The 19682-nt window shown below is 44.9% G+C and overlaps 1 protein-coding gene across 1 annotated transcript in view; it reads left to right on the top strand.

Moving 5' to 3' along the window:
- Nucleotides 1-19682, top strand: part of Rassf6 (Ras association domain family member 6) — a 30923-nt gene that overhangs the window by 6386 nt on the left and 4855 nt on the right. The window contains exons 3-6 of the mRNA XM_032916406.1: nucleotides 8973-9051; nucleotides 11123-11265; nucleotides 17842-17939; nucleotides 18655-18848. Of these exons, the coding sequence (XP_032772297.1) occupies nucleotides 8973-9051; nucleotides 11123-11265; nucleotides 17842-17939; nucleotides 18655-18848 (514 nt within the window). The remainder of the gene's footprint in view (nucleotides 1-8972; nucleotides 9052-11122; nucleotides 11266-17841; nucleotides 17940-18654; nucleotides 18849-19682) is intronic.

Below are 19682 nucleotides of genomic sequence, written 5' to 3'. Positions count from 1 at the left end.
CTTTCTAAGATAACACAGAAACTTTTCCAGAGTCTGAAAGTCAAACTTCAACCCCACCCCACCCCCAACCCCATTTTTTATTACCTGTAAAGAATTTACTTGAATTTATGATGTCTTCATTGTACTGGTAAAAAGATATCCACCTCCCTACCCCCAAGAGTAGGCTGGGATTCAATTTTCCAAATTTTATTCCCTAAATAAATGAGGTCTGAGGGTGTGCCGTGCACCAGAAGCTGTTGCCAGAGGGAAGCTAGGGTGTTGGAAGAAAGCAGGACCCTTCTAGAAGGAGCCTGTTGACTGGTGCTGCAGCTCTCAACTTGCCCAGAAAATTACCCGGAAGCCAGGCCCTTCCTCACGGTTCCTGGGTCTTCATTCAGGCCTGGGGTGGAGATCTGCAGTGGCTCGGTTCCCAGGTAGTTCAGCTGCTGGGCTCTTTGGGAAGTGTGGGTTTAGGGTGGCAAAACAAAGTGAGGTAAACACTCTAGAGGGACAGGACCTCACCTTACTGAGTTCAGGGAGAAACTGTACGGACTACGGAGGCAGCTAACCACGGGATCAAGAGGTATCTGGTACAGGAAGTCACCAAATCCTGTGGCTAGTAAGTTACAGCATATAAAATGTTTCAGGCTAGTTGAGATACAGGACACCCAACAGTATATATTATTTTTTTACATTAAAAATACTTATTTTTAATAGTAGAATGCCCTGTCTACATATATATCTGTGCACAACGTGCAAACCTGGTGCCGGTAGAGGCCGGGAGAAGGTGGCATTAGATTTCTGGGAATGGAGTCGTGAGCTGCCCTGTGGTTGCTCTGAATCGTACCTGGGTCTTCTGGAAGAGCAGAAGGTGCTCTTCACCTCTGAACCATCTCTTCAGATCCAAAAACATCTCTTAAAGGAACACAAAAAGAAAAAGGAAAAGAAAAAGAAAAGAAAGAAAGCAGGAAGAAGGACGAAGCAAGATCATCGTGTGCTGTAATAAGGATTGGAAGAGTTTACTCAAAGACCAAGAGAAAGACATTTGAGGATGTTAAACAAAGCGCATGATACCATTAGACATGTTCTATGCGCAGTGGAGGTCCTGTGAATGGCAGGGACGTGTTACTCAGCTGGTTGCTGTATTTATTTTGAAATGAGAAGACCCAGTGGTTAAAGTCATGAGGGCAAAGCAGGTTCCAGGGGCTGTGAGGCTGCGTGCTCTAAAGCTCCTGCCGGAGTGCCTCTGCTTGCTCATGTCAGTCGCCCTGAGAATTATGGGTCAACTTCTAGCAACAATCTCACAGGCCTCGCGGGGCTGGATGGCTTACAGGAAACTAACGGACATCTTCTCTAAGTAGAACAGCCGGATGCCCTTCACACACAAACCACAATGTTTCACAGCAACACTTGCGCCTGTCCAAACAACGCCCAGTGATGTGTGGCACGGTCGTGTTTACTTTCCAAGTGCCTTTTTTTTTTCGAAAATTTTCCATTAAGTTTTGTTTTAGAAGTGGAAACCTTGAGAGGGTACAGCAGGGGTGAACGAGGAGCAGGCATTTGGAACCATTTGCCCCGCCCTCTAGCGCACAGCTCAGCCAATCACTTCGCTTCTGAAGCACCATCAGCCTTCTGCAGTTGAAGCTGGTGATAGATCTCTGGCCTGAACAACCATAACAGCCACCTCCCGGGCTTCCCTTCCGAAGCCCATTCTCGTTGAGCTATCAAATGTTCCTCTCTTAATGTATTCCCGATTATCTTGGCTTAAATCCTCCAAAAGTTTCTCGCTGTGCTCAGAGCGAGATGCACATCCCTCAGTGTAGAGTTTCAGAGACTGGCAGGACCTCTGTAACCTCAATTTGAATCATGACCTTTCCTTCAGAAGTGCCTGAGTAGCCCCACACTCGAATCACACATTTGTGTGTCTGCCTGGAATCTCTCCCTCACTCTTCCTCTGACTGAAGGGTCCCATTACTGAGGTCTCAGTTTACCATCTCAGACCTCCTGAACCCTGTCTCTCGCTCGCATGTCTTCTTCCTAAGCACCGTATCATAGAATGGCGTTTTCTTTTCAGAGATCTCGCCCTCTATCAAATAATGGTGTTCCTTTGTTCCTTTTTCTTTCCTTGCTCTCTGCTAGAACGTTATTCTCATCTGCAGAAGCCTCTGAGCTTCGTTCAAGGCTGTAGTCTGCTTCTACCAAACCTGACACACTTCAGTCCCCCACCAGAGTCCTACTGCGTAGAAATGGGGAAGGAACCAGCCTCAGAGAGCTTGGTTGAGCATTATTATGACTTCCTGTGCCTCAGCCCCAGATGCTGCTTCTCCTCAAGAGTTATAATGATGGTCCATCTATTTGGACACATAAACAAATGTAGAATCATCAGAAGCAATTGGTGTAGTCCTAGTCAGAATGACTACATATCTAAACTGTCACTCTCCCCATAAAGACCCTCCCCCTCTTTTAAAAGGATTGTGACACCTGGGTTCTTAGTGCTGTAGATGTGAACCCCAAAGTGGACCCCAAAGTGGGGATCCCTCAGCTGCACTGGATTCACCAAGGACCTGCTAAGCATGCAGATCCTCACCTAAAAGCCTGAAGAGAAGGCATTGAAAGAGGTTCCTTACTTCTAGGCCAACCTGGGCTACATAGTGAGACCCTACTCAAAAAGAAGGCCAAAAGAATTAGCATTTGAAACATTAGAAGAAGAAATGTTTCATCTTTCTATCCTGTCCTTGTACGGCTTATTAGCATTGCTCCAAGTCCCAAGAGCTCTCTTATGATGGAGTTTGCACAGTTAAGACATCTGGAGCCTTTCTTGTATTTACCACCTAGTTCTCCACCTCTTCGTAAAGGACAGAAGCTTCGGGATTCACACTCTAGAATAGAGTTTCTAGAGAAGCCAGGACCTCCACCTCTTTGTAGAGGACAGAAGCTTTGGGGCACGTTCCCCTGCACAGGACTCTGACGTTAAGGGAGGCAACATTGACTTCAGTTAAGATGGCCCTCTTCTCCCCAGCCTCCCAGCCCTCCGACTTTGGAACTCTATCCCTTCATTTACAGTGGAAATGGGCTAACCTACTTTGCTAGCAGAGGAAGGTCTGTGTGCCAGGCGGTAAGGTGTTCTTTCTTCAATATCCCAGCCAGAAAAAGAGGCCCAAGGCCAAGAGACCTGGCACCCAAAGTCCCTTCTAGGAGAGGCCCTGCCGAAGTGTGTGATCTCAATTCCAGGATTCAAGGAGATTGTAAGGAAGGATAAAGTGGGTTGTAAGCATTTCGCCAATACTTACAGACATCAGGACTTTAGAATGACAGTGTTAGCTGGCTTACTAATAAGGATTTATTTTTCTGGAATAAATCATATTTCCTGATCCTACCTTTCCAGAAGCAGGCAGCCACTTATACTATGAACTGTGGGTGTCAACTGTGAAAAATCATGAGTATATCATACACTTAATGCACAATTTGGAAAGCGTGAAGCCTTATAACCCATGAAATAACAAGCTTAATTAATACCAGCAATAGTGGAGTCATTGGACTTACATGTTTAATTCCTAGTTATTTGTTAGCCTTATTTTATTTGGGCATGTGCAGTGTGTGTGTGTGTGTGTGTGTGTGTGTGTGTGTGCGTGCACATGCATGTGCACAAGGACCAGAGGCTCCAAAACTTAGCTTCAGTTATAGGCACCTGATATGGATGCTGGGAACTGAACTCGTGCCTCTGGTAGAGCCCTTCACCTCTGAGCCATCTCTCCAATTTATAGTTGTCTTATAAAATCATACAAAATGTGTTGAACTAAACATTTTGAACCGGCCCTATGAAATTGCTAAATAATCTCATTGCTAGAATATAATATTATGAAAAAAAAGTTCATGAAGTAAAGAAAACTAATTGTGAAAACCAGAAGGTGGGGGGGTATTTATATTCTATCCCGGGTGTTGAAGAGACTCGAGTAAAACAGTCCCACTCTCAAACATGGGAGGATCCACAAAGAACGTCACCTATTTCAACACCAGGCTACAGTTCAGTGACTGACTCAAATGACCAACAGTTTCCAACAAGTCCCCCAGAGAGTAACACAGACGTAGGAGACGCAGCCAAGCATGGCCATGGATGTTTACATGCTACATGGTAGTCTGGGGACTCATGTTGGGTTATAGTATGTGACAGTAGCTGCACTTTGTTTGTATCGAGTCCAATTTATAAGGACCAAGAATGGAAGAGGGCGACTTGGTTTCCAGGAAAAGCATAGAAGAAAAACAACTGGAAAAACAAGAGGGGTTTGTTAGGCTACAAATTTCACATCCGTGAGTCTCTGGTTATGACATATAGCTCTCTTCTTCCCATGGTCCTGTCCCTCGTTCACGTCTGTGGCAGTTGACAATGCTGAGCAAGGGTTCCTTCTAGTCCACTGAATCATACCATAAGAAGAGGAACTCATTTCTTGCTAAGTTCATTATCAGTGGCACACGTCATGATGTGGGTAGCTCCCATCTGCTGAGCAGCTGCAGTCCCAGCCACAAGGTACAAAGTGCACGTTAGCATTTACAGTTCAGTCGCCTACGCTGTTAACTCGCCAAAGCCAAGCAGGACCCTCGGTGCCCCGCCTTCCCATGCCAGTTCCTTCAGAGCTTGCTGGAGTTCTGGCTTGCTCTCCTCCAGAACCCATGCTGGAGAATTCTAGGCACCCTAAGCGCCTCCCGGGATGCCCACCCTGACATGCCACTCTTAGAATGCCGATTTCTGTGTTGCAAGCTGCTGGCCCCATGGATTCCTTCAGTTAGAAGTTTAGTTTGTATAGAAGTTTGACATTTCCCAGTTTAGTAAAAACACCTTCCCCTTAATACAGAGTGTGAAGATGTCCTTAAAAAACACTTGGTATGTACTGTGAGGTAATATTTTATGTCCCAAAAAAAAATTTCCTCAAAATTTCCCAGAAAGTCAAGATTTGATGACTCATTCAAATGAGTTTGAATATTATTTTTGTTTCTTTGCTGTCTCTGTGGGCTACTAGACATCCTAGGTTCATTAAAAAATAAAAATAAAAAATTTTAAAAAGGGCAGGTGTGTAGCCGTTCCCTAAGCCAGCATTTTAGAGCTTTATCAGAGTATTTGTGTGGCCCTAGTCTGTGTTAGGTAAGTAGGTACGGGCCTATTTGAAAGCTGAGGCAAGAAGAGGCACAACTTTTTATTCATTAAGAATGGGTCCACTTGTGTATTCAGAGGGGCGAATATCCACTTATCACTGAGTGCACGTGTGTTCTTTTGTGACTGGGTTACCTCACTCAGGGTGATATTTTCTAGTTCCATCCATTTGCCTAAGAATTTTATGTAGTCATTGTTTTTAATATCTGAGCAGTACTCCATTGTGTAGATGTACCACACTTTCTGTATCCATTCCTCCATTAAGGCATATGGGTTCTTTCTAGCTTCTGACTACTATAAATAAGGCTGCTATGAACATAATGGAGCATGTGTCTTTGTTGTATGTTGGGGCGTCTATTGGGTATATGCCCGGGAGTGGTATAGCTGGGTCCTCAGGTAGTACTATGTCCAATTTTCTGAGGAACCTCCAGACTGATTTCCAGAGTGGTTGTACCAGCTTGCGATCCCATATGAAGCTCAAGAAGAAGGAAGACCAAAATATGGGTGCTTCAGTCTTTCTTAGGAGACGGAATAAAATACTCATGGGAGGAAATACAGGGACAAAGAGTGGAGCAGAGACTGAAGGAAAGGCCATCCAGAGACTGGCCCACCTGGGGATCCATCCCATATGTAGCCACCAAACCCAGACACTATTGTAGATGCCAGGAAGCGCTTGCTGACAGGAGCCTGATACGGATGTCTCCTGAGAGGCTCTGCCAGAACCCTACTGATACAGATGAGGATGCTTGCAGCTAACCATCACACTGAGCACTGGGACCCCAGTGGAGGAGTTAGAGAAAGGATTGAAGGAGTTGAAGGGGTTTGCAACCCCATAGGAAGAACAACAATATTAACCAACCAGACCCCAAAGAGCTCCCAGAGACAAAACCACCACCCAAAGAGTACACATGGAGGGACCCATGGCTCCAGCCACATATTTAGCAGAGGGTGGTATTGTCTGGCATCAATAGGAGAAGACCTTGGTCCTGTGAAGGCTCGATGCCCCAGTGTAGGGAATGCCAGAGTGTTGAGGTGAGAGTGGGTGGGAGTGGGTGGGTGGGAGAGAGAGTATCTTCATAGAGCCAGAGGGAAGTGGGATGGAAGAGGGGAGAAACCAAGAAAGGGGAAAACATTTGAAATGTAAATACAAAAAAATAAAGTAAAATAAAATAAAGAATGAGTCCACTTAAATGGTCTCTTAAAATTCTGCTAAAATAAATTAGTAATAAAATAAATTTTCAAAGACCTTGATAGTACCTTTTATATCCTAGTCATAAGTGCCTGTATTGTGGTATTTTAGACTCCTTTTAGACTCTAGATCATTCTGTATATATGGGACATTTGATTGTCTTCCCAGTTTTGTTCCTGAGCCTCTGCCTCAGTGCTATGATGGTCTCTGTCTCCCTTGCTGCCTCCATGTTGTCTCATGCCAAACTCTACCTGCACCTCGCTACCTGCGGGCTTTAGTGCTGGCCTGTCTTCCTCTCACCTAGAACTTCACCAGCTTCCCTTTGCCCAGAGGATGAAGTTAAGTTTCTTAAAGTGCCCATTCTCACAAATCCCTGGGACATGCTCACACCCTCATCTCTGAGTGGCCCATACCCTCTGCAGAAAAGATCATATGAATTTGGTAATGTTCCCCTAACCTGATTAGCTCTTCTGGTTCAGTCATTGCCCACGCAAGTTCACCACAGGGACCATCTGGTTGCTCACCTTGGACATACGACTTATGACTGTGCTCACATAATGATTCTGCCACGTGTGAATAAATGACATTAGCTTTCTGTTACCATGCTTCATTTGAATTAGCAGACACAGAGCACTAATTCCTTATCTCCTTATGCCCCTAGTTACAATGAATCAACCTGGTATATTAGTGTAATTATAAGCTAACATTTCTTCCCAATGTTATGTCCACCCATCCTTCATTGGGTCTGTAAACTAAAAACGCCTTTCCGGTGAGACACGCAGAGTTAAAAGGCCTTGGTAGGATGCATTCGCCTCTGCTCAGAGACCGAGCGTTTCCACTGCATGGTCCTTTGTGATGCTTCAAAGACTTGTGCCACACCTCACATGGGGTTTTGCCAGAAGCAGAAGGTGAGGGGTGAGATTCCATAAAGCTACTCGTGTGCTTTGGTAGCGATGCTCTGAGCTCAGCATATCCAGACTTGCATCCCTCGTGGACCCGAACTTCTTTGCGCTGCTCTGGCATTGAAAGCATTAAAGCTTATTAAGAGACTAGCGTGCATTTTAGCGGTACAATCGGAAAGGAAGTATCTCACAGTAATGACCCTAAAGGAACAAAATCAGGGTGGCCAGTGAAATTTAGAACAGAAATCGTCTTTAACCTCAGAAATTTGGTGTAAGCCATCGGGGAAGGGGAACAGTAGCCTGGAGGCCTTCACTAGGATTCTTTCTATGGTCATTGTAGTTCACTGGAAATGTACGTGCCTCGCAAGTGAGGAAAGGGGAGTACGAAAGCATGTTCTTATGATCCCACCATGTAAAAACAGCTTGCATAAAGCCCGTTCAGTATTCAGTCCATGTCTGTTGAATAACAGCTTATGGTGGGCAAGTATCCTCTCTAATCAACGGGAAAAGTCAGCCCTTAGGGCCGGTTTGAGAACGGCAAAGGTATTTGAGGATCAAGGAGATATGGACAATGAAATATTTGGAATTAAAAGGTTATAGAATATTTTTCAATAAGTAGGCTTGCACAAGAAAAGCCTTTTCTCCTCTATCTTGTTACTTTTTTTTTTTTTTTGGGTTTGGTTGTTTTTCCAGAAGAAGGTATTCTGATAAGTTTAATTAACTAGAATTAACTAATTGTCTACCATGCACCAAACATTCTACTATCAGGGACATAAAATCTGAACAAAACTCCCAAACATGCCACCGTCAAGGAGCTTCATACTTGTGGGGAAGACAGAACACAAAAGAGTCAAGTTTACGGCCAGACAAGGTGGCTCACGCCTTGAATCCTGGCACCCTAGAGGCAGAAGCAGGTGGATTGAAGGACAGAGAAATACAGAACCAGGTAGATGAGGTGACTGAAGTAGATCAAACCCCATCCCTCAAGTCACCATAATAGCAACAGGATGGTGAATTCCATTCTGAGAAGAAATTGAGGAGCTTTGAACAAAGGAGAAAGATGGCCGAGTTCACATTAAAATAATTCCCGTAGTCAAGAATCCACGATGGATTCGGGAAGCCTTGTAGGAGACCATTTCTGTAATGTAGGTGAGATGGTAAGCCTCTCCAGACACGATGACTCAGGGGGAAGGGCAGACACATGACAGGTACCAGAGCCCCCACAGGGTCCACCTGACACCTGTGCCTCCAGGGTCCACCTGACACCTGTGCCTCCAGGGTCCACCTGACACCTGTGCCTCCCACAGGGCTTACTTATCACTTGAGTGAGATTCCTCTGGAGCAGCAGTGAAGCCATTGACTGACCATTGTTTTAACGTTAAAGAGAACCTTGATGTCAGAGGTGGAGCAGGTGTTTAGTGTCTGGGTGCTTAACTGTTGTGAAACAAAAGCAAGCAAAATGTAAACCATATTTGCTTCATAGCTGCCGGCTTTGACCAGGCTCTCCCACCCCCCCCTACAGTCTTCAATCACCCCCTTGCATTTCAATCACTAGTTAGCATATTTAAAACATGTTAATGTTCTAAGACTGCTTCAGGTTTCCATGGTGTACCTTAAAATGGCAGGATAATAGCGATTCCACAGAAACATTTTTTTATCTCATGCTTTAATGAATTAAAGTCTTATATTATCAAGTTTTGCTATTCTAAGGCTTAAGATTGATTGTGACTTGTTAATTTTTTTTTTTTTTTTTTAGAGAACAACTCAATTCTTTACTGGAGACTTATAATGTTTTCTATGAAAACCAGAAAAATCTGCATATATTGTATGGACAGGTAAGCCCATCAAAGATGGCAACAGCTTGATTCTCGAAGAAGAGATTTATATTCATATTCTATAACCGTATAGTTGTGTCAGGGTGGGCTCACGTCTAGAACCTAGTTACACATTTGGTGCAAAGAAGCAGATAAATCTTTAATTTTATACTCATTGTCATATTTAGGCTATGTCTCAAAATAGTAGGCTTGGGGTGCCTGCAAATTTCTAAGCATGTTTGACACAGAAAACCATACACACAAGTAATTTTAAGGACCCGTTTGCTTTTTGTCTTAAAAATGGAGAATTTCTCAAATGTGGACAATGCTGTGAATAACAAGTCCACTGCTTTCTTACACTCTTAGCAACGTGTGTGGTGAAGTGTGCACTGTGACGCCGTTTGCAGAGGGACACGTGAAGGTGCCTCGGGTCCACCGGGGTGGGACGATCACAGGTCATGTTGTAACTGGAGAGCCAAGTTTGAGTTGTTGGTTAACATGCATGCGTTGAGTTCCAGAGGCTGTGTGTGTGCTGCAGCCCAATGACAACAGTTCAGAAATGTTAGAGAAATACTTTAGTCATTTATATTTCCGAACAATTGGCATTTCATAGCAGCCGAAGTCAATGATTTTTTTAATATAACTTTCTAGTTTCTGTATTCTCAAAGTTTCTAAATAGTTTCAAAGTTTCTATGTAGATTCTATGAAAGTTTGAAAATAAATTATATGAGGAATGCTTTGTTCTGAATATTTCATGATTTTGCAAAATACATTATATATACATATATATATATACACACACACGCGCGCACACACACACATATCTGTTTGCTAATTTTTCTTTACTTACACGTTTAATCCTTTTGTTATACTCTTTTTATTTTGAATGAGTACTTTGAAAACACTTAATTTTTCACAAATGTATCCCAATGTGTGTGTGTGTGTGTGTGTGTGTGTGTGTGTGTGTGTGTCGCGTGCATGTGCGTATGCAAGCATGCATGCCACAGTCACACGTGAGCAGGATGTCTCTGCTATGGTGCCTCTCTTTTCTTGCTTTGAACCAAGGTCTCTCACCACTGAACCAGAAGCTTGAAGCTTCGGGCTAACCCGACTGTTTGAAGAGCTCTTGAGCTCGGACTGTCTGCAGGACCCCCACCCCCCCCACCCCACTCCCATCCCTATTCCAGAGCTGGGGTTATAGACACACACATGCCTGGCTCTTTACACAGGCGTTGGGACTCAGAACTCAGGCTCCCCAGCTCTGTTTTGTACTATATAATATGGGGTTTTTTTTGGTTTTTTTTTTTAAGATTTATTTATTCATTTATTATATATAAGTACACTGTAGCTGTCTTCAGACACACCAGAAGAGGGCATCGGATCTCTTTACAGATGGTTGTAAGCCACCATGTGGTTGCTGGGAATGAACTCAGGACCTCTGGAAGAGCAGTTGGTGCTCTTAACCGCTGAGCCATCTCTCCAGCCCCCTAGTATGTTTTTCATATGCATTCTCTTTCTTTTACAGAGATGGAATCTCAGTACATAGCCCTGGCTGGCCTGGAACTCACAGAAACCCACCTGCCTCTTTGAGGGCTGATATTAAAGACATGTGTTGCCACCATCCTTCCATAAGCATCCTTTCTTTTGAACTACATAGCATTCTGAGTTGAACTGTTCCTGTTTACTCAAACAACCGTTAAGTTTCTCGGCAACTATTTATTCTAATTTCTAACTCAGTATAGTTTTTAAAGCTGCCATGGTTTTAAATTAAATGGAGCTAAAGTAATAAAATGCCATCTAATCCAAGAACCTAGAGCTGAGAAAGTGTTTTAGTGCAGTGTACCCATTGCGGAACGTGCAAAACACACTGTGGCTTATTTTGCAAGGTGTACTCTTTAATAACTAAAAGACCCTTTCAAAATTAGAATTATTTTGCAGATAGGCTGAGAAGTGAAATATTCCATCCTGGGAGATGTTTAGACCTGGTAACGTCTCCTACAGACTGACTTTCTACAACTTTAGTTAAAGCATTTGCTTAACGTTCTGTAAACAGTGCAAAAATAATTGCTATGGGTAATGGCTTCTTCCTCAGACCGAAGACGGACAGCTGATTGTTGAAGGGATGCTGGACATTTTCTGGGGAGTCAAACGACCCATACAGCTGAAAATACAAGATGAGAAGCAAATCTCTTCCTTTGATCTGTTGAAGTCACCGGAAACCTTTTCCAGCAAAGGGTAAGCTGTCCTCCCTTGGTGTTCCCTCAGTGGTTTTACTCTTTGTTTTTGTCCTGCTCCCAGGACGGGTTTCATATGCCCCTAGATGCTATAGACAATCTCACACCAACGCCAACATCTCCATAGATTAGTTGTTTGAAAACCGTGCCTCTGAGGTTAGGTGACTGTAGGATCCCTAGTTACCACCTGTCAAGACCAAAGGCACCTTTGTCCCATGGGCTCCAGAGCCCCAGCTGGGGGACCTTTAGCTCCATTGCATCCCCAGGGAACTGCATTTGCTCACTGAGGAGAATAGATAGAATGGCAAGGTTTGGTCCCAACCTGATCTCCAAAAACAGAAGAAAACTTCAGTTTGTCCTGTCCTTGGAACAAAGAACTCTTCTTGCTATCTGGGCGGGAGACTGAATTATGCTCCTGTTCAGAACAAGCAGAGCTGTTTAGCAAAACACAGCAATGAGCATTTGAAGTTCCTTGCACAGAAAAGTCCCTGCATGGTGGCTGCAATTATTACTTGAATATTTGGCTTGGTGGGGTTTTGTTATTACAATTTATAATTTTTTAAAAAAATTATAATTACTCAAAACTATACTCTTAAAAGAGCTTGCTTCCTTTCTTCCCTCTTTCCCTCCAATCGTATCTTCTGCCACCAAAACTCTCTTCCCAACTCCCATCTTCCCATCCGTTACTGGAAGACTTGGGGTTCTCCAAGAGGAGAAAATGGGGAGACCGCTGCCAGAATGATACATTTGTGTAGTCTGATCCCTGACCACAATTAAGGGAAGCTAGATACCACCTTGGAGAACACACCCATGTCCTACCATGATGTTTACATATTCAACAGTTCTCAAATAACACCCTTGAACAGGGCTGAACATTTTGCAATGCCATAAATTCCTCCCTCTGCCTGCCTGATGTGTTTATGTCTATCTCTCCTCCAACAAATTCAACACATTCTCCTGAAAGCCCTCCATGATCCTTCGGTCCATACTGAGCACACTGACCGCTTCTCTCTTTCATCTCTAGGGCCCGCGGAGATACATCTGTAGGGTCCACGTCTACAGTGGGGGTCTCTAGGTAGCAGGGGACACATCTTTCATTGCCCCTGCATCCCAGTGCCCAACGCAGAGAAGAGAAAAGGGAAGGAGTCAGGAGAGAAGGAAAGACAGGGGGTGAAGAAAGAGACAAAGAGGGATCTATATATAGGATAGATGGAGGAAGAAAGGGTGAGCGGGTGTGGCGATAAGATCAGATGAAGCCCCTGAAACGTCACCTGCTTTGTGTGACAACCTTCTCCCGAATCGCCCATCCAAGCTAGGGGCTGCCAGCAGGCACAGAAATGGAACTACGACCTCAGCAGCCTGTGAAGTCCAGCATCCCACAGGTACAAAATGGCTGACAAGACCATTCCCTCAAACCAGTAGAAGCAGCACATAAAAGTGATTGAGACTCGCTTTAAAAAAAAAAGAGATATACAAGATATGAACGAAAAATTAGTGGCCGTATTTTTCACACCTGCCTGAGAACTCAAGGCAAATTTCTTTGAGGAGCGGACCCCTCTTGCTTTATTCTAATTCCTTTCGGTTCATTAAAACTTCATAGGTACGAGGCATTAAAGCGATACACGGAGGAGGCAGGCACTTCTACGGCTGTGCTAAGCCGTTATTGTTTTAATGACTGTTCAAAGATAATTTCTCCAGTTCAGCATACTAGCTTTGAATGAAAGATGTGGAAACTGTAGGTGAGTGTTAGGAGCCAGCAGTGCAGACAGGTGACACTGACCGTGTTCATTCTATGTCACAGCAGATTATAAACTATCGCCTTCCCTCGTCTCCTGCAGAGCCCATCCCCACCCCCCCCCCCACCCCCACCCCCACCCCCCCCCCCCCCCCCCCCCCCCCCCCCCCCCCCCCCCCCCCCCCCCCCCCCCCCCCCCCCCCCCCCCCCCCCCCCCCCCCCCCCCCCCCCCCCCCCCCCCCCCCCCCCCCCCCCCCCCCCCCCCACCCCCCCCCCCCCCCCCCCCCCCCCCCCCGCCCCCCCCCCCCCCCCCCACCCCCCCACCCCCCCCCCCCCCCCCCCCCCCCCCCACCCCCACCCGGAGAACACTGCTGGTAAGCTAGCAGCTCTTCTCATCAGCATGTCCAGGCACGACAGAGCAGCGTGAGGAGGTGAGGATTATTTTGGCTCACATTTTCTGATGTGACCACCATGGTAGAGAAGCCGTGATAGCTGAAGGGACGCCTGCCAAGCAGTAGGAGCTTCAGCCATATCGTGTTCACATCTTAGCAAACCAGGAAGCAGGGAGCTCTGATCAAGGTTCTTCGAGGCCCGTCCCCGGTGACCTACTTCTGCAAGCTAGGTCACGTGTCAAAGACTCCACGGCCTCCCAACACAACACTGCCAGTTGGGGGGTCCGAGTGCTCAAATCCTTGAACCCGTAGAGTCCATTTCAAGTTCAAGCTGTAACAGCTTTCAAAGTAAGCAGAGGCTATTTCTCTGTAGTTAAAGCGGAGAAAATACGCCTAGACAATTTCATAAGCCTGTGATTCACCGTAGGAACCAGACATGTACTAGAACACTGGAGGTATTAGCCTGACCTTTAGCACGGTAACAAGACTTACTAGAACCATGCTTCTGCCAGGAATCTTAACATTCTAGTAAGAATCAGCAGAGACACCACCCTTATGCATACAATGCAGTCTCTCTCTCTCTCTCTCTCTCTCTCTCTCTCTCTCTCTCTCTCTCACTCTCACACACACACACACACACACACACACACACACACACACTCATGCTAGCATTATTTAGTTGCTGCAGTCAGCTGGGTCTTCAGACATAAAGGCACAATGCAGAGAAAATGGCTTTCCCTGACTTCTGTCCGCGATGGCCTACAAACATCTGAAGCACTGTTCTCTGCTTCCGTTCAGTCTTAGGTACCCTCAACCTTGATCACCTCCTCTCAGTGACTCATTTAAATTCTGGGCCTCTATTAATCATGCTGACCATCCCCCTATTTCAAAGCTTCTCCCATTCTCCATTCGTGCTGGGCATCTATGGACAGAAGTTAACATCGCTGCTCGGTTAACTTACTGTCCCCCATGGGTTAGTAGACAATAAAGGACAGGGACAGTATATGCTCAGGTGCAAGGAGGACTCCAGTTGAACATCTTTCCATTCCTTTGAGGAAAACAGTCACTCTTGTTGTCTTGGTTTGTTTTAGTCCTATTAGCAGTGAGTCACACTGAGTACTACCCAAATGGGGATGGTGGAGGTTTAAATATACATACACCAGTGTGTTTGAGCTCTGACCACTGGCGAGCATGGAAATGACTCTGTAGGAGGGACTTTGATCTCTCTTATCTGGGCCAAATGTTTTCTGACAGAAATCGTGTGTTAAAAAAACAGAGCAGACAAGAAGAGCCTCGCTGGGGTTATTTTTGCTCTCAACGGTTTTCATTTCCATTTTAATATTTTAGGCAAGCCATGACAGAATGAGCTGCAGAGCAAGAAGTGAACGGTGCATATATTTTGCATCAGTAACGTCTTTTTTCCCCCTTATGTTATAGATAGGGAAGTGGCTGCATTTTATTTGCCTATCACATTTCTACCTCTGTTTTACTTTGCAACCCATTACAATCCCTCTGCACAGTAGACCTGCCCCCGGTACACTTCCTGGTGTTTGGCCAGAGTAACTCAAGCTGTTCCATGTTTGCACATGCTCAGTTGTTTGATTAAAAGTTCGAACCAGTTCTTGCTTGAGAAGTACAGACAGCCACCCTTAAGCTTAGTCATGTGCACAGCGTGTGGAAAGCTTCTTGAATTACACACTCCCAAACTGTAAAGAAGTTGTTCTTAGCTCCAGGAAGGAGTGGCACACAAGGAAAGAAGCAAAACTGAATATATTGAGTCATGCCTTGGCCTCTGTGTTTTGTGGCACCACTCCACTGCAGGAAGCTAAGGAATCTGAGGGGGTGACTGTCACATTTGCAGGTCACCGAGGAGCTGTGGTGATCCTAAGCCATCATCTGTAGGACCTTCTGGTCCCCTCTATAGGAAACAGCATCTGGTTGCTTTGCCTTTCAGTTTTAGCTTCTCATTGGTATCCAGTGCCCATTGCTACCCATCTTTCAATAGTAATTAAACATGACTACTTTTGATTTTTAATATGCTACAAATTGGAGGAAACACTTGATTTTCTTCATGGATCTTCTGGATCTCTGGATCTCGTCATATTCTATGGATAGACTGTGAGCAGAGACTTGAACTGCTAGGACATATAGTCCTACTTTTTGACATGTATTTTGACTGACAATATTCACAGCTAGTAGAGTTTGCTCGAAAGTTCACTAGCAAATACATTAGGATCATACTATCTACTTCTTAGGGCTGTTGTAAATCAAATCAAACAAGAGTTACAAAAGGCGTCAGGAGAATTCCAAGGGCAAACGGAAAACTGTAGCTTTCACCATTGGTGTTTACAGCGTCGTCTGTCCCTGGGCTGTGATTAAAGCGCTATGACCAAAAGGGAGGAATTGTTTTGGCTTTGGGTTTCAGAGGGACAGTCTGTCTTCTAGAGGGACAGAGTCTGTCTTGGCCAGGACAGTCTGGAATGGCTGCAGGAGCAGGAAGCTGGCTGATCACATTGTCATGGACACATAGGGAGCAGAGAAAGACAGGCAGGCAGGCAGGCAGGCAGACAGACAGACAGACAGAAAGACGGGTGGGTGGGTGGGTGGATGGATGGAAGAAAGATAGATAGATAGATAGATAGATAGATAGATAGATAGATAGATAGATAGAGAGAGATAGATAGATAGATGGATGGATGGATGGACGGGTGAGCGGGCGGATGGATGGACGGATGGATGGGTAGATGTGTGGATGGAAGCAGACACATAGAGACACAGAGGAGGAAACAGCATAAGGCTACAAATCCTCAAAGCTTACCCAGTGACACACTTCCTCCAGCAAGACTCAACTTCCTAAATTTGCCATAACTTTCCCAAACCAATGTCTTCAAATACATGAGCCTGTGGGGAATATTATCATTCAAATCACCAGTCAGGGACATTTGGGTGGCATTACAGTCACAGATAAACCAAGTGTAAATACTTGGGACTCATAATGTAAATGATTTTATGGAAGAGGTTCAAACAGGACAAGAAACATTGCCACAAATAATAGTATCCGTCTGCCTAGAGCAGTACATGAATGCATTGGACCACAAGTTGTACCTGATCCGTCATGAAATGGATTCACAGGGTGGTGATTACAGTGATGATGATGATGATCGTGATGGTGGTGGTGGTGGTGGTGGTGGTGGTGGTGATTATGATGGTGGTGGTGGTGGTGGTGATGATGATGGTGGTGGTGGTGGTGGTGATGGTGGTGGTGGTGATGGTGATTGTGATGATTGTGATAATGGTGGTGGTGATGGTGGTGGTGATGGTGGTGATGGTGACTGTGATGGTGATGATGATGGTGGTCATGATCGTGATGATCGTGATGGTGGTGATGGTGATGATGGTGGTGGTGATGGTGGTGGTGGTGGTGGTGGCGATGATGGTGATTGTGATGGTGATAGTGATTGTGATTATGATAGTGATAATGGTGGTAGTAATGGTGGTGATGGTGACTGTGATGGTGATGATGATGTGATGCCACTGAAGATGAGATCACTCAGATAATCTTTTTACTAAGCGCTTAACTATATTCAGGGCATTATTTCAAGAATGCTATATAAATCAACCCATTAAATCCTACCAACAACTCTACCCTACCTTATACTATGATTATTCCCATTTCATAAATGAGGACCATGAGGCCAAGAGAGGATATATAGCTAACTTGTTTAAGGCCAGATGTAAAATCCAAATGAATGACAGTCGCTGTAAAGTAAACCATTGCCACGCTCCATGTATTCTGGACAGTGGAATGTTTGTAAATTTGCTAATGCTTACATGAGGTAATAATTTCCTAGTGAAGGCTATTTTCATACATTTCTATTTCCTAAACTGTATATTTCAAAGCAGTTCAGTCCTTATAGATAAGTACCACATATTATCATGTTAGAGTCACTTTATATAACTGTCTTCATGCTGTGAGTACTTGAGTCATGAGTGTCTATGACGATTTTCTATCCAATCCCCCAAAACCTTATGAAATATTCATGCATCAGTGGTCCACATTGGTTTCTACTTTCCATAACTGAACATACATTTTACAGAATCTATGTAATACTGCGTTTCAGGATATAGCTGAATTATTTTGCCCCAAAACATAGTGTGTTTAAAACATATGCTTATCACTCTAATATGACTGTAATCTTTGTACCATGATAAACTGTTTGGATAATGCATCTACCTACAGAGGCCCGTGACTGGAGAGAGATCACCCTTCTTTTTTTCTTTTTTTTTTTTTTTGGTTCTTTTTTTCGGAGCTGGGGACCGAACCCAGGGCCTTGTGCTTCCTAGGCAAGCGCTCTACCACTGAGCTAAATCCCCAACCCCGAGACCACCCTTGTAAAGCTGAGCCTATCACATGGAACTAGTCTCATTTACAAGATTCGTTACTTCACAGGAGGATGACTCGTTGGGGAGAATTCGATGACCTTTATCGTATTAGTGAGATGGACAAGACCCAAGCTCTAGCCCCTGAAGCCAGACATACCCTGGAAGGTTAGTATCAAAGTCTCGTCAGTGTGGTGCATTTCATTTTTAACAACATAAAACACAGCTCCTAGCCGTTTGCTTTTTACACAACACTACTGGTGGACTCACGTACGTGTGGCACACTACAGGCAGTCACTAGCCTAGAGCACACTGATGCTTTTCTTTTGTGAAACTTTGGAGCAAATTCTTTTAAGTCTCTGTTTTCTGTGAGAACGATTTTCTCAGGAAGGGGAGCTAAGGCCCCGAGTCTGTCTTCTTAGGAAAGGTCTGCTAAGCTTGGCATTAGGATAAAACAGAGATGGAGACCCGGTCTCATCAATTACAAGTCCTATATTCACGTAGAAGCTACTCGGCTCGCCATGGTTTTCTCTCACCTGACTGAGTCCAGACTGACAGAAGAACAGGTCCGTCCAGCTCCTCCATACTAAAATTGGGTATAATTTATACCCCCCCAATAAAGTAAGATTAAAAGACTTGGAAATGCCAGTCACGTGATCACACGAATCCTGTAAGACACAACTCACTAGCAACATTGGCTGCCTGACCAGGCTCAGACACCACCTACTAAGTCAACGTAAGCCAAGCCAGACAGTGAGTTATGCTGCTTTGGGACGGCCAGGAAATAGCAGCGATTCTTGTTGGTCAAAGCATGCCAGCGTCCCTGCGCTGCAGGAAGGCAGGCAGCTAAGTGACGCAGGCTTGTGGTCTTTATCCTTCCCAGACTATTTATCTTGCCACAGCGTCCTGAAGCCATGTGCAGACGAAGAGCCCGAGTCGCCATCGCTCTACAGGACCATGAGTGAAGCAGCTTTGGTGAGGAAAAGGATGAGGGCCCCAGAGATGTTCAGAAAAGATAGAATGGGGACACTAGCGAAGCACAGAGCCTCTATCAATGGACACGTCTATGACCATGAGGTGAGTTGCAGTTCCGTTCCTGAGGAAGAATGTCCGTTACACTGACAATACTATTTATTTACCTCAACTTAGCACCTAAGTGAGTAACAACAAACAACAATGGCAGCAGATGCCTAACCAGTCATCAAATTTCCCTCTGTAGTAACTAATAAACTCAATTTAAATACGGCCTGGCTTACTCCTTTCTTTGTTAGCTTTGCTAAGCACAGATTTAAATTAGGTAGCGAGCACAGGATCTGCGCAGGTTCAAGCCAGCCTGGCTTCCTGTAGGAGACGGGAGGAAGTAGACAAAGATCCCACTCCTAACCCAGAAACTGCCTGCAATTGATACCTGCTGGCAAAGGGAAATCCGTTTCTTCCAACCACACTCCAGGGCAGGCCCCATGCCCAGGAATTGCTGGGTAACACAAAATGAACTCCATTTTTTTTTTAATGGGCATTGTTGTTTTGCCTGAACGTCTGTCTGGATGCATGTGAGGGTGCCAGATCTGGAACTAGAGATACAAACAGTTGTGAGCTACCATGTGGGTGCTGGGAATTGAACGCTGGTCCTCTGAAAGAGCAGTCAGTGCTATTAGCGGCTGAGCCATCTCTCCAGCCCTCTACTGGGGGGCGCTTTTGGTCTTGTTTTGATTTGTTTGAGCATTTGTTTTTATCTTGTTGGTTTGTCTTGAGTGTTTTGGTTTGGGGGTTTGAGTTTTTTTTTTTTTCTTCTTTGTTATTTGAGGGAAAAGTAAGACAGAACATGAAGCTGAGTGGTTAGGGAGGATCTGGGAGGAATTGGGATAGGGGAAACCATGTTCAAAACATTCTGTGTGAGAATTTTTAAATAAA

The sequence above is a fragment of the Rattus rattus genome, chromosome 11, assembly GCF_011064425.1.
Source record: "Rattus rattus isolate New Zealand chromosome 11, Rrattus_CSIRO_v1, whole genome shotgun sequence".
In the NCBI taxonomy this organism is placed as follows: Eukaryota; Metazoa; Chordata; class Mammalia; order Rodentia; family Muridae; genus Rattus; species Rattus rattus.
The sequence above is the reverse complement of the archived record's forward strand: the minus strand, read 5'-3'. Positions and strand labels throughout refer to the sequence as shown.